The 12,935-nt window shown below is 36.3% G+C and overlaps 1 protein-coding gene across 2 annotated transcripts; it reads right to left on the bottom strand.

Annotated features, from left to right (window-relative positions):
• Window positions 1-5,740: 5,740 nt before the first annotated feature.
• On the bottom strand, window positions 5,741-12,328 carry LOC117317941 (probable protein S-acyltransferase 6). Of its 2 annotated transcripts, none has more exons than XM_033872908.1 (2): window positions 12,221-12,328; window positions 5,741-8,141 (listed from the first exon to the last, which is right to left on the bottom strand). In XM_033872908.1, the coding sequence occupies exons 1-2, from the start codon at window positions 12,223-12,225 to the stop codon at window positions 7,070-7,072; spliced, it is 1,077 nt and encodes a 358-aa protein (XP_033728799.1). In that variant the 5' UTR covers window positions 12,226-12,328; the 3' UTR covers window positions 5,741-7,069. The 2 variants fall into 2 exon arrangements, with proteins under 2 accessions (XP_033728799.1, XP_033728800.1); XM_033872909.1 differs by having other exon boundaries at window positions 5,741-8,154; window positions 12,221-12,321.
• Window positions 12,329-12,935: the final 607 nt, after the last annotated feature.

Genomic DNA, 12,935 nt, shown 5'->3' with positions numbered 1-12,935 from the left:
TGAAGAAATAAGGAGTTTGCAAAACGAAAGTAACATGAACTATAGAACAAAAAGACCGATGATTATAATTTTATTCTGTAATCATGAAGCTACAACTAAAGCAGCAGTCTATTGAATCATTTTTCGAGAATTCGCCGAAATGACAGAAGGCTTAGCCCGGTCTGTTCACCGACAAAGTCAAAACACAGATCGTCATTTTTACCGACTGAATGAAGAAATATTTATGGCTAAAGTACCACGAAGATGAAGGTACGTTATTTAGGTGTCAAATGGTTACTAAAATGTATTTTGTATAATATAAATAACTTACATGTCATAATAAAAAATATAATTTTTAAATTATTTTTTAAAATGTTATTGGCTAGTTTGTATATTTAATGTAAACAAACTTAATAGTTGATATTTGATAAAAAATGTATTATTTCCAAATTTCACATTAGTGACTAATATATACTGACTTTGTTTAATCATAAAACCAAAAATTAAAATTAATTCTTTTTCAATATTTTCAGTGATTAGGTCCAAGTATTTACCTAGAGTGAAAGTTTCATGTTTAAACATTTCATTAATTTATTTTTATTAACTTTGAATGTTTCATTTGATTTGTAGGCATGTTTTAAAAACAGGACAGCAGACCTATATATGGACACAGATCAGAAAAAGAAATATCACCATCACCACATTGTTTGATCCTGAGGACAATGAAGTGTGAAGTTGGGCTGTAAGAAAATGGACAATTTGTGTGTGAAAATGACTGACAATTGTGACATTGGAAATCATATTATATTAGTGCTGTGACATTACATATTGTTATTGTGTTTAGTGTGATATCATAGTGCTTATTATTTTAAGAAACTTCAGCTTTGGAAGTGTATCAGTAACATTTAATTGGTAATCTTAAAGAGAGATAGAGAGATACCATGAGTTTGAGAAAGTCTGAGTTGGTAAAGAGAATGAAGAACGAGCAATGTATTTATTTAAGGATGTACAAATATGGATGAGTCAGAGATTGGTAAATACTGTATTTATTTTTCTTACATATTGAATAAATAAATTCATATTACCAGGATTAAAATAGTTTATCATTATTTCTGAAAACAATTTCTAAGGGGATATAACTACTGTATAATAAATCATCTCCCTAAAAATGAAAAGGGACATAACTCATGTAAACAAATTATCTCCCTTTAATTAATTAATATTGGTCTTGGCGGCGCGCTGGGAAAATGTCCCCGCAGGTTCCTCCATAGTAAAATCTGAAGCCATGGTGATCCCTGAGGTCAAAGGTGAAATGTTGATCAATATTGTGTACATTTTATATGCATATCCTATTACAGTTTAAAGATATACCAAAGGTCATTATATGGGTCACCAAAGGTCAAAGGTCAAATTATCAACCAATGTCGATCAATATCGTGTACATGTCATATGCATATCTGATAACAGTGATAAGTTATACCAAAGGTCATTATATGGGTCACCAAAGGTCACAGGTCAAATTGTCAATCTGTGTCGATCAGTATCGTGTACGTGTTAGATGAATAATTTATCAGTGATAAGTTATGTCAAAGGTCATAATATGGGTCACCAAAGGTCAAAGGTCAAATGTTTTACCAATGTTGATCAATATTGTATACATTTTATATATACCAAACGTCATTATATGGGTCACCAAAGATCGAATTGTTAATCAATATCGATCAAAATTGTATGCTTGTTTAATTGTATACAGACTTGTATCTTATAACAGTGCTATTTTTCAGAGAAACATGTACATGTGGCTCACTTTTCAACGGGTTCCGTTTTCAACAGGCTACACGTGGAAAAGAGAGACCTGATGGGGTCCATTTTCAACAGGCGGGTCCGTTTTCCACGGCATCCCGGTTCCATTTTCAACGTTGAAAATGGAACCGGGTTCCATTTTCCACGGGGTCCATTTTCAACGTTACACCGGAAGTAACATCACATTCATTACCTCAGATTCATTTTAACTATGAAAGTTTTATGTGCTAAAAGTCCTATAAACAGCTAAGGTCATTCAAGGACGGCCTCCCGTGCTTGCGACATGTCATGAGTTTCAATGACGAAGGAAACGAGTTTATTGTATGATATATCAGTCTTAGGAATAATACAGTGTGTGTTCACTTCAAAGGAAAATTCAGAACGCAACTGTCCAGCCCTGGGTATCGAGAATAAAGGATAGACTGAAAAGGTGAAAATAGTTAGAGATTTTATTGTACACATAAAAAATATGAATTATCAACATACAAAACATACTCAAAATCATATGTATACTCCATTTACAATGTTTATTGTATAAGTCCCAAAGATAAATCAAAACATGAAGTAATTTGGATGAAAAAATCCAAACACACAGTAATCCATTTATGAGGTTTTCTTTGCATAACTCCTGAGGATACCAGTGAAATATCTACGACAATATTATCAGCTTGATAAATAGAGGATACACAACAAACGGTTGTTGGATATGGTATTTTTTACTCTCGTTAGTTATTTTTAAACGATACGAGGGCTGATTGATGTGGTGAGCTTCATATTGAAGGATTTGAATTTTGCCTTAAAATAAAATTTAATAATGATAATGAATAAATACCAACATCTCGATCAAAAGACGGGATTTCTACACAGAAAATTATTTAGGTTACGATATCGATCTGACGGCCACTTAAACGTTTTCAATTCGTTTTCTCTTCGTCTTGCTTCTATGACCGACCCTGTATTCCTCTTTTTATCATTCAGTCCCTGCGACATTGAATGAAGCTGAACCAAGTGTAATTCATGAAGGTCGGACGATGCAACGACTGTGGAACGGAAGTAGGCTATCTATCTTAGAGCTGTTTTAAAAGGAGAAGTCTGATTGGTCGACGAGTATAGTAAATATTGTTTATAGAGCTGTCGACCAATCAGATTGCCTGTTGCAAAACCTCTCTAAATAGATAGCCGACTTCCGTCCCACAGTTGATGAATAGTCCGCTAACTGACCGCTTTGAATCCATTTTCTCATTTTAAAAGCATTGTCACACAACGAAAGAAAAACATGCGTTGATATTTAAGGATTATAATCAAAGGTACGTTGTGTGTATTTGATATGTTAGTCAGATTAAACTGAAATCCAATCTTTTCGAAACTCGACCCCCATTTCCGATTTTTCAAGTTACACCTTGTTGATTTAGCAGGAGTAGGGGATAATATTTCTTTTTTAAATAAATAAATGACGGCTTAAAATTAAAGGATTTAATAAATAGCTCTTGAAAAGATTGAAAAGGCGTAAGCGACGTCAGAAAGTATTCCGGTTGTTTGTGTCATAAGTTCAGATATAAATCAAGCTCATATTTATTATCTAATTTAGATCGAACACGACACAAGAAGTCTGGTTTAATTTAACCGCCGATTCCTTCCTTTATGAGGTCAGCATGTCACTACTTACTGAAACGGATTGTTATAAAAAAACGACGGCGTAACAACACGTGTTTCTGATACTCTTCACTTTCCTCCTTAACATAATTACACTGGAATCTCTCTTAGAAAAATAAAAATAATAGGAACAAAAACTACTGAAACCGTACCGCTAGCAACTCTGATTGACTCTTAAAGTGTACCCGGAACGATTTGCTACATCAACCTTATAAAATGTAATTTAGGATAGACATAAAATGCTGAAAGTGCGACTTTCATAGCGACTTTAGTTTTAGAGTAATTGCGATTTTTCTCGAAAACACACCTGAAGCCCAAGGCCGCTGACCTCGTTTCGGTGACCCCTGACCTGTGACGTCCGGGGTTTAACGGTATCAGAGCCGCCCTATTGGAAATATATATGAACAAACGTGAACAAGTACCTGTGATTAATGCGAATTAGACAAAAACAAAGAATGAACAACAGAAAAGATTGAAAAGGGGCCAAATATGATCTAATGTTCTGGATGGAAACTTCTGCTTCATCCGCTACATCCCACAAGTAAACCTCTTTCGTTGTGACATTAACATTTGCCCATAGTTAACAGACACGTATTAGTTTAACTGCTGGTACTTTCTGTATGAGGCAGATCTACAGATCTGACGAACCTCTTTCAGCTACACTAGAAATTCCATGTAACATTCTGTATCGGCGTACCGGCGAACGTAGTTTTTAATAATAGCCCGATCACCACCTTATAGACAATAGTTTATCAATTTTGGTGAATTCAGCTTCATTTTTTTTTCAGGATTTCCTTTGCATTTGTAATAGGTTCTTTTTATCTTTGTTGAGAAGTCTTTCATCCTCGTTTGATTGTCAGTCCGGGTTTTGTGTCGTATTTCGTCTTTTTGTGTCAAATTGAATTGTTCGTCTTGACGAAAACAGTCTTCATTTTGTGAGTTTACTCCAGTAGAGTTACCGTCACCGCTCGGAATACACAGCAATTGAAACAAGCTCTCCTGTTTTAGTATCAAAACAAGGGCAAACCATCCAAATTGCCTTCCTCCGAAAAGGAATATTTCTAATAGATTATTACAAACTAGCGCTGCACGTCTCGTGTTATTCATTGTAGAAACCATATCCAAATTAAAACTGTCCTGTACATATACCAAACGTCGCTGGTCCTCAGGTCGACACTGCCGACAGGTATTATAGTACTTGTGTCAATACCGCCATGCTTTATGTTATCTTCAGATCACCACGCTAAGTATTCCACCTGAGGGAAAGTTTAAATGTCGATTATGATAATTATGTATACATTTCAGTGAGAAAAATGAAATTTTTTGACAAATAAGAAAAGAAAACGTGAAAAACAATAGGTTGCCCGAAGTTATGTTCCTTTGGAAGATTGCAAAATATTTTTCAAATCGTGTGTTTGCTGCTCCTGTATGTGCCTAGTGGTGTCATTGTAAACATCCTGGTTTTACGAAGCATAGATTTGTAGGCAGGTGTCATCGGTGAAGCAGAGGACGCTTGCTTTTCCGGAACACCTGGTCAAAGTATCTAGAGACTCCTCGCAAGTCTGTATCTTGCTTTGGCTTTGTCGATTTTTATACGTTTGAATGTCATTACTCTCGTTTTTTTCCCCATTTCAAAATTACATGTTTTTCTTTATCATATGCATTGCCCGGTCAACAACCATTTTTTTTTTTTATTTGAAGTGTTGTCTACATTGTGGTGTACCTACCTCACTCAACAAAGCAAAGTGATCGGGGGCTTACATAGATATCCCCTCCCCCTTCCTCATCAATAAAATGAATATGTGAATATGTTCATGGGTTCATAAAATACTGTGGGTGCGGCAATTGACATTAAACTTGATTGATGTTCACAAAATATTTCCAAGTGTAGAATTTCATAATCTGTTCCGGGAGTCAAGAGAATTAAAATGTTACAATTATTTTATTTTATTTATCTATTTATCTATTTTATCAAAGAAACAAGTATAAAACTGTCGATCCAGTACCGCAATATATCCGTAATGCACGATTATCATACCGGTACTGGTCACCTACGGCGAGTAAGACATCTTTTCATGCCTTGATACGATCAGTAAACTGGTCACCTCCGGGGAATAAGATTTTGTCTGGCTTTGATATATATGTCACAAATTCAGCAACCCTGGCAGCCAATATGGTAGGATGTGATAGCCGTACGGCGTCGGATTGCAAAAAACAAACAAACAAACAAACAAAAAAACAACAAAAGAAGAATAAAGTGGTTTTGAGGAATTGGATTATGACGTTGATGATTATAAAAAGCTATAATAAGTATAAACTTAATAATCCGTGATCCGTATTATTATTATCGTGTTAGATAAAACGGAGGCCGCCTTGCCGACGGCGGTCGCTTGGAACTTTTCTGTACTGTACAGTATATAAACAAAAATACAATATAGTGTATGTTTTACCGGCATTTGTAAACATACTTTGATATCTGAGAGTTCTGGGTATTTACCAGTGACCCTGCGTTTACGGAAGCGTTAATATCTGTTTTAATTATATTTACCGGACGTATTTTATTTTGCGCACGCGCACCATTGCTAATTGACACATCTGTGAGAGGGTGTTGACTGGACGTGAATGCATATCAATCATATCAAATCAATTTGTGTATAAGATACAAAATATATATTTATACATATAAACATGTTAAAGTATTGCATGTAATCATACACACGTTTACACACACGCGCGCGTTTACACACGCACACGTTTACACACATGTGATAATACTGAAATGAGAGCCGGTATTAAATACAAATTTAATGTATTTACCGAGATTACTTATATCTTTGACATTATTAACACTAAGCAATGGACCAGTTTGAGTACACAAAGCATGTCTCTCACCATTTCATGCTAACCGACGCGGCCTGTTCTGGTCAAAACCGTTAGTCCTGACAGGGGAATACCGGTAAGGTCTAGGTGTTACTAAATAATCAAGATGTGTTAACAATGCACGGGAAAATCACAGGAGTCTGCAATAGGGTAGCATTTACAGAAAAAAAAAACCATTATATATTGGCTCTTATTCCTGGTTATCAACAAAGTGTAACACTTGGAAAACCGGAAGTGATAGGGTTAGCTTAGATTAACTTTGAATTTCAGTTCAATTCGACTAAATTACCAAATTTACACACACTTCAGTAACACACTTTGGTCAAGCATCCCTATATCAACGCGTGTTAACCTATTGCCGTGTGACAATGATTTAAGATCAGAAAATGGACCAAAAGCGGTCGAACTAGCGGGAAATGACTTGACTGTCGGATGTAGGGGGCTTTATGTCGTAGAGTGGGTTTTCATTGGGCAGTCTGATTGGTCGACAAATCTGTAAACGATTTTTTCCCTACATTTTCATGTAATCAGACAGTAATCAGACTGTCCGTTGCAAAACATATCTCGGTTATGGCGCTTTATGTTGTAAAAATTCCAACACAAACGTAGCCCACTAATGGTGCCTCATGTTGTCATAAATCTAATAAACGCAGAAAATTTATTTCATAACCATAAATACTTTTTATTGTCTTGTAGAATAATAATTCCTTGGTCAATTTTACAAAATAAACAAACCCTGGAGACTGTCGCACTTTCAGTTCGTTTTCGCTTGTAGATTTGCATTATGATCGAGTTTGATACCTTCCCAGTTTTTACCGTCGTCCCTCTGGCGGAATATCAACTGCATCGGGAAAAAGAAGTTCAAAGCCCAAAAATCTCCAAAAACAGAACGAAAATTACGATTAATACTGTTTAAGTTTCGAACAGGAATAAATTTTGTCATTTCATAAAGTGTTTTTCCTTTCGAGATAATTGCCAACTGTGAATTGAAATAGATAAATCCAATGAATCCGAATAGGAACTCCAGGTACACGTGCAGTATCATGATACATACGTGTAAGGATAAGGTGTCCACAGTTCCGAATAACCAGCGGTAAAAGGCTACTGGAGGGATGAAGTCTGTCCAAGAATAACTGTCCGGATAATAAAACACTTGTAGGTACCTATATTGGAAATACCCACTAATCAACCCAATTAACGCCACGTAAAATGCCAAAACCACAAAGTATCTCTGGTTTTTAAAGCCGATACAATTCCCCACCATGTAACAATGGTGGTCACGTTTTAAAATACAGACTTTACACAAGTTGCAGTGATGAGTTCGGGGCGGTTTGTAGATTTTACAGATTTCACAATATTTCCATTCAAATCCGGATTCATCTTCCTCTTCCGGTATTTGCATCTGAATAGCGCCTCCGTTTTGGTTATTATACAGCGGCACAAAATGATCGGGCGGGTTTTCCCAGCGGTCGGTCAGTCCGGGCAAATCCGGTCGGTCTTTGGTGTTAGTTATACTAGTATCGTACAGAATAGTACAGAGATAGTTTATAACGCACTGTATGGCGGTGTACGTGACGAAAACTTTGAGGTAATACTGTGTCCATTCGTCGTAATCTTCAAACAAATACGGGATGATGTAGTAATGAAACATGAAGAGCTGTGTTGGGGCCTGAAATATCATCAGACCTCTCACCCACCTCTGAGAGGACAATTTGATTCGTTTGTCAACTTCTTGGTCGTTGTAACGCTCGCGAAACTTCTCCATCAGAGACTGAGGTTTCTCCCGGGCGCCCATGTCCAATACGACTTCGTCCGCCATATTGGACCTGAAATGAAAATCTGAAATTAAAATCTGAAATTAAAATCTGAAATTAAAATAATTAACAGACCTACATACACGTGCAAACACGTCCATACCTAAATACAATTAAGATACAAGTAACTTGATTTAACATTGCATACATATAAACAAAGAACATTAGCACGTGCGATTTATCATTGCGCAATTTGTTCTGATTGTTTTATTTTTTTTTGCAGATAAATATTGTAGATTAAAAATATATGTAGTTAAGTTATTACTGTGAATTTTATTAAAAAAAAAAAGTCATCGATATTTAAATGTACAAATGTAGTTCAGTTATTATTCTGTGAATTTTAGATAAAAAAAAGAGATAATTAATATTTATATGTAATTTAGTTAGTACACTGAAATTCATAAAAACATCATTAATATTTACATGGAGATCATTTATTATTGTGAATTTTGTGGATGTATAACAAATGTACATTTCAGATAAACATAACGTGTAAATCAAAACTTCCAAAACAACGTGATATCACGTGATCTGGCTAGAGTACCATGGTGTAGTTCATCAAATCACGTGTAAACTATCGTAACCTGGTTAATCACGTGTAAACTATCGTAACCTGGTTCATCACGTGTAAACTATCGCAACCTGGTTAATCACGTATAAACTATCATAACCTGGTTAATCACGTGTAAACTATCGTAACCTGGTGAATCACGTGTAAACTATCGTAACCTGGTGAATCACGTGTAAACTATCGTATCCTGGTGAATCACGTGTAAACTATCGTAACCTGATTAACCACGTGTAAACTATCGTAACCTGGTTAATCACACGTAAACTTTCGTAACCTGGTTCATCACACGTAAACTATCGTAACCTGGTGAATCACGTGTAAACTATCGTAACCTGGTCAATCACGTGTAAACTATAGTAACCTGGTTAATCACTGGTAAACTATCGTAACCTGGTTCATCACACGTTAACTATCGTAACCTGGTTAATCACGTGTAAACTATCGTAACCTGGTGAATCACGTGTAAACTATCGTAACCTGGTGAATCACGTGTAAACTATCGTAACCTGATTAACCACGTGTAAACTATCGTAACCTGGTAAATCACACGTAAACTATCGTAACCTGGTTAATCACACGTAAACTATCGTAACATGGTCAATCACACGTAAACTATCGTAACATGGTTAATTACACGTTAACTATCGTAACCTTGTTCATCACACATAAACTATCGTAACCTGGTTAATCACACGTAAACTATCGTAACCTGGTTCATCACACATAAACTATCGTTACCTGGTTAATCACACATAACTTATCGTAACCTGGTTCATCACACATAAACTATCGTAATCTGGTTAATCACACGTAAACTATCGTAACCTGGTTCATCACACATAAACTATCGTTACCTGGTTAATCACACATAACTTATCGTAACCTGGTTCATCACACGTAAACTATCGCAACCTGGTTCATCACACATAAACTATCGTAACCTGGTTCATCACGTGTAAACTATAGTAACCTGGTTCATCACGTGTAAACTATCGTAACCTGGTTCATCACGTGTAAACTATCGTAACCTGGTTCATCACGTGTAAACGATCGTAACCTGGTTAATCACACGTTAACTATCGCAACCTGGTTAATCACACCTAAACTATCGTAACCTGGTTAATCACGTGTAAACTATCATAACCTGGTTAATCACGTGTAAAATATCGTAACCTGGTTCATCACGTGTAAACTATAGTAACCTGGTTCATCACGTGTAAACTATCGTAACCTGGTTCATCACGTGTAAACTATCGTAACCTGGTTCATCACGTGTAAACTATCATAACCTGGTTCATCACGTGTAAACTATCATAACCTGGTTCATCACGTGTAAACTATCGTAACCTGGATCATCACAGATAAACTATCGTAACCTGGTTAATCACAGATAAACTATCGTAACCTGGTTAATCACACATAAACTATCGTAACCTGGATCATCACAGATAAACTATCGTAACCTGGTTAATCACGGGTAAACTATCGTAACCTGGTTCATCACACATAAACTATCGTAACCTGGTTAATCACATGTAAACTATCGTAACCTGGTTCATCACACATAAACTATCGTAACCTGGTTCATCACACATAAACTATCGTTACCTGGTTAATCACGTGTAAACTATAGTAACCTGGTTCATCACGTGTAAACTATCGTAATCTGGTTCATCACGTGTAAACTATCGCAACCTGGTTCATCACGTGTAAACTATCGTAATCTGGTTCATCACGTGTAAACTATCGCAACCTGGTTCATCACACATAAACTATCGTAACCTGGTTCATCACACATAAACTATCGTAACCTGGTTCATCACACATAAACTATCGTAACCTGGTTCATCACACGTAAACTATCGTAACCTGGTTCATCACGTGTAAACTATCGTAACCTGGTTCATCACGTGTAAACTATAGTAACCTGGTTCATCACACATAAACTATCGTAACCTGGTTCATCACACATAATCTATAGTAACCTGGTTCATCACACATAAACTATCGTAACCTGGTTCATCACGTGTAAACTATCGTAATCTGGTTCATCACGTGTAAACTATAGTAACCTGGTTCATCACACATAAACTATCGTAACCTGGTTCATCACGTGTAAACTATCGTAATCTGGTTCATCACGTGTAAACTATAGTAACCTGGATCATCACAGATAAACTATCGTAAACTGGTCCATCACGTGTAAACGATCGTAACCTGGTTTATCACACGTTAACTATCGTAACCTGGTTAATCACACGTAAACTATCGTAACCTGGTTAATCACGTGTAAACTATCATAACCTGGTTAATCACGTGTAAAATATCGTAACCTGGTTCGTCACACGTAAACTATCGTAATCTGCTTAATCACGTGTAAACTATAGTAACCTGGTTCGTCACGTGTAAACTATAGTAACCTGGTTCGTCACGTGTAAACTATAGTAACCTGGTTAATCACGTGTAAACTATCATAACCTGGTTCATCAAACGTTAACTATCGTAACCTGGTTAATCACACGTAAACTATCGTAACCTGGTTCATCAAACGTTAACTATCATAACCTGGTTCATCACACGTAAACTATCGTAACCTGGTTCATCACGTGTAAACTATCATAACCTGGTTCATCAAACGTTAACTATCGTAACCTGGTTAATCACGTGTAAACTATCGTAACCTGGTTCATCACGTGTAAACTATCGTAACCTGGTTAATCACGTGTAAACTATCGTAACCTGGTTAATCATATGTAAACTATCGTAACCTGGTTCATCAAACGTTAACTATCGTAACCTGGTTAATCACGTGTAAACTATCGTAACCTGGTTAATCACATGTAAACTATCGTAACCTGGTTCATCACGCGTAAACTATCGTATCCTGGTTCATCACGGGTAACTTTCATTACCAGCTTGCTACACAGTGCCACACTAGACGGTGTCATGGGAGATTTGACAGATATGTCGCAGAGTCGTTTTAGCACTATCAACACAATATGAAAACTTCTCGGGGAAGAAACGCCCCCTCCCACTACACACAAACTTGATAAGAGTGGTTTTATCTATGGTCATAAAGCCAAAAGTTGAAGTTCGGGATTTAAAGAGGAGCATCTACACCAGGCAAACAAAAGCTATAGGTCAAGAGTGACACCGATTTAGGGGGTATCGAGACTTAACAAGTTTCGGTTTCACGGCAACCATGCATTTTTCTTCTGACGTCACTTTTTGAGTTTATGGTGTCATAAAGTAGTAGGTATCGTCACATTAGCAACAACGTAGTCAAAAAGTGTTGTAATATCACAGCACATAACACTGCTCACAGCTCGCTGTATTACCACACATGTAAACCGTACAGCTAATCAACAAAGCATGTCCTGTAATATTATCCGGAATTATAAGAGACGTATTCGTGTTAAACTAATAACATCATAGATGTAATAAATGAAAACTGATGAATCTACATATCGTAATAATTAAACAATACTATATATACAATTAAACTTATATATGTACATACCGCATGGAGAACGTGTCCACGGACCTGATTAGAGTAAACGTGTACCCGTATACTACTGTCACTTTTCATTGACCATGATCTCGAACGATAATGTGTCCAGACCGGTCAGTGTCACGAATCAATGAACACTGGACAATCGTACGTACGTACGTGTAATTGTTTACATATCGCCCTTGGTAACGAACTCGAGAACTTTCTTCGATTTCACTTAATATTAAAGTAGACGAAGCTAAGCCCGTGTAAATATTGTCACACAGTACGTGTTACAAATAACACTGATTCAAATTTATAACTGACAAAAAAATTAACCAAGTTTATTAATACGGACACACGTGGTATATATGTTATAAGATTTACTTGCCGTCTGGACACTGACGATTTTTTGTACTTTTTGAGTAAGATTATCTCTCCTTTCATACAGACTGTCAATTAAAGCTTTACTGAACCGCAAACAACGTAATTGGACGAATTGTAACATAACTTGATGTACCCCGGTATATAGCGCGCGCCGTTTTTGATAGCTTTGAGCATGGTCGTACATACATGTTTGTTTAACTGAAGTCGCCAATCCGTCTAAGTCTCTAATTAGTGCATATTTGAAATGAGCAATCCGATTAAATACAAAACCTAACAATTAGCGTGACATCAGAGTATGTATATATATATATAAATGATAATAAAAAAACACAAACCAGAAAATCACAAGCGCTTTCAC

The sequence above is a fragment of the Pecten maximus genome, chromosome 19, assembly GCF_902652985.1.
Source record: "Pecten maximus chromosome 19, xPecMax1.1, whole genome shotgun sequence".
NCBI classification, from domain to species: Eukaryota; Metazoa; Mollusca; class Bivalvia; order Pectinida; family Pectinidae; genus Pecten; species Pecten maximus.
The sequence above is the reverse complement of the archived record's forward strand: the minus strand, read 5'-3'. Positions and strand labels throughout refer to the sequence as shown.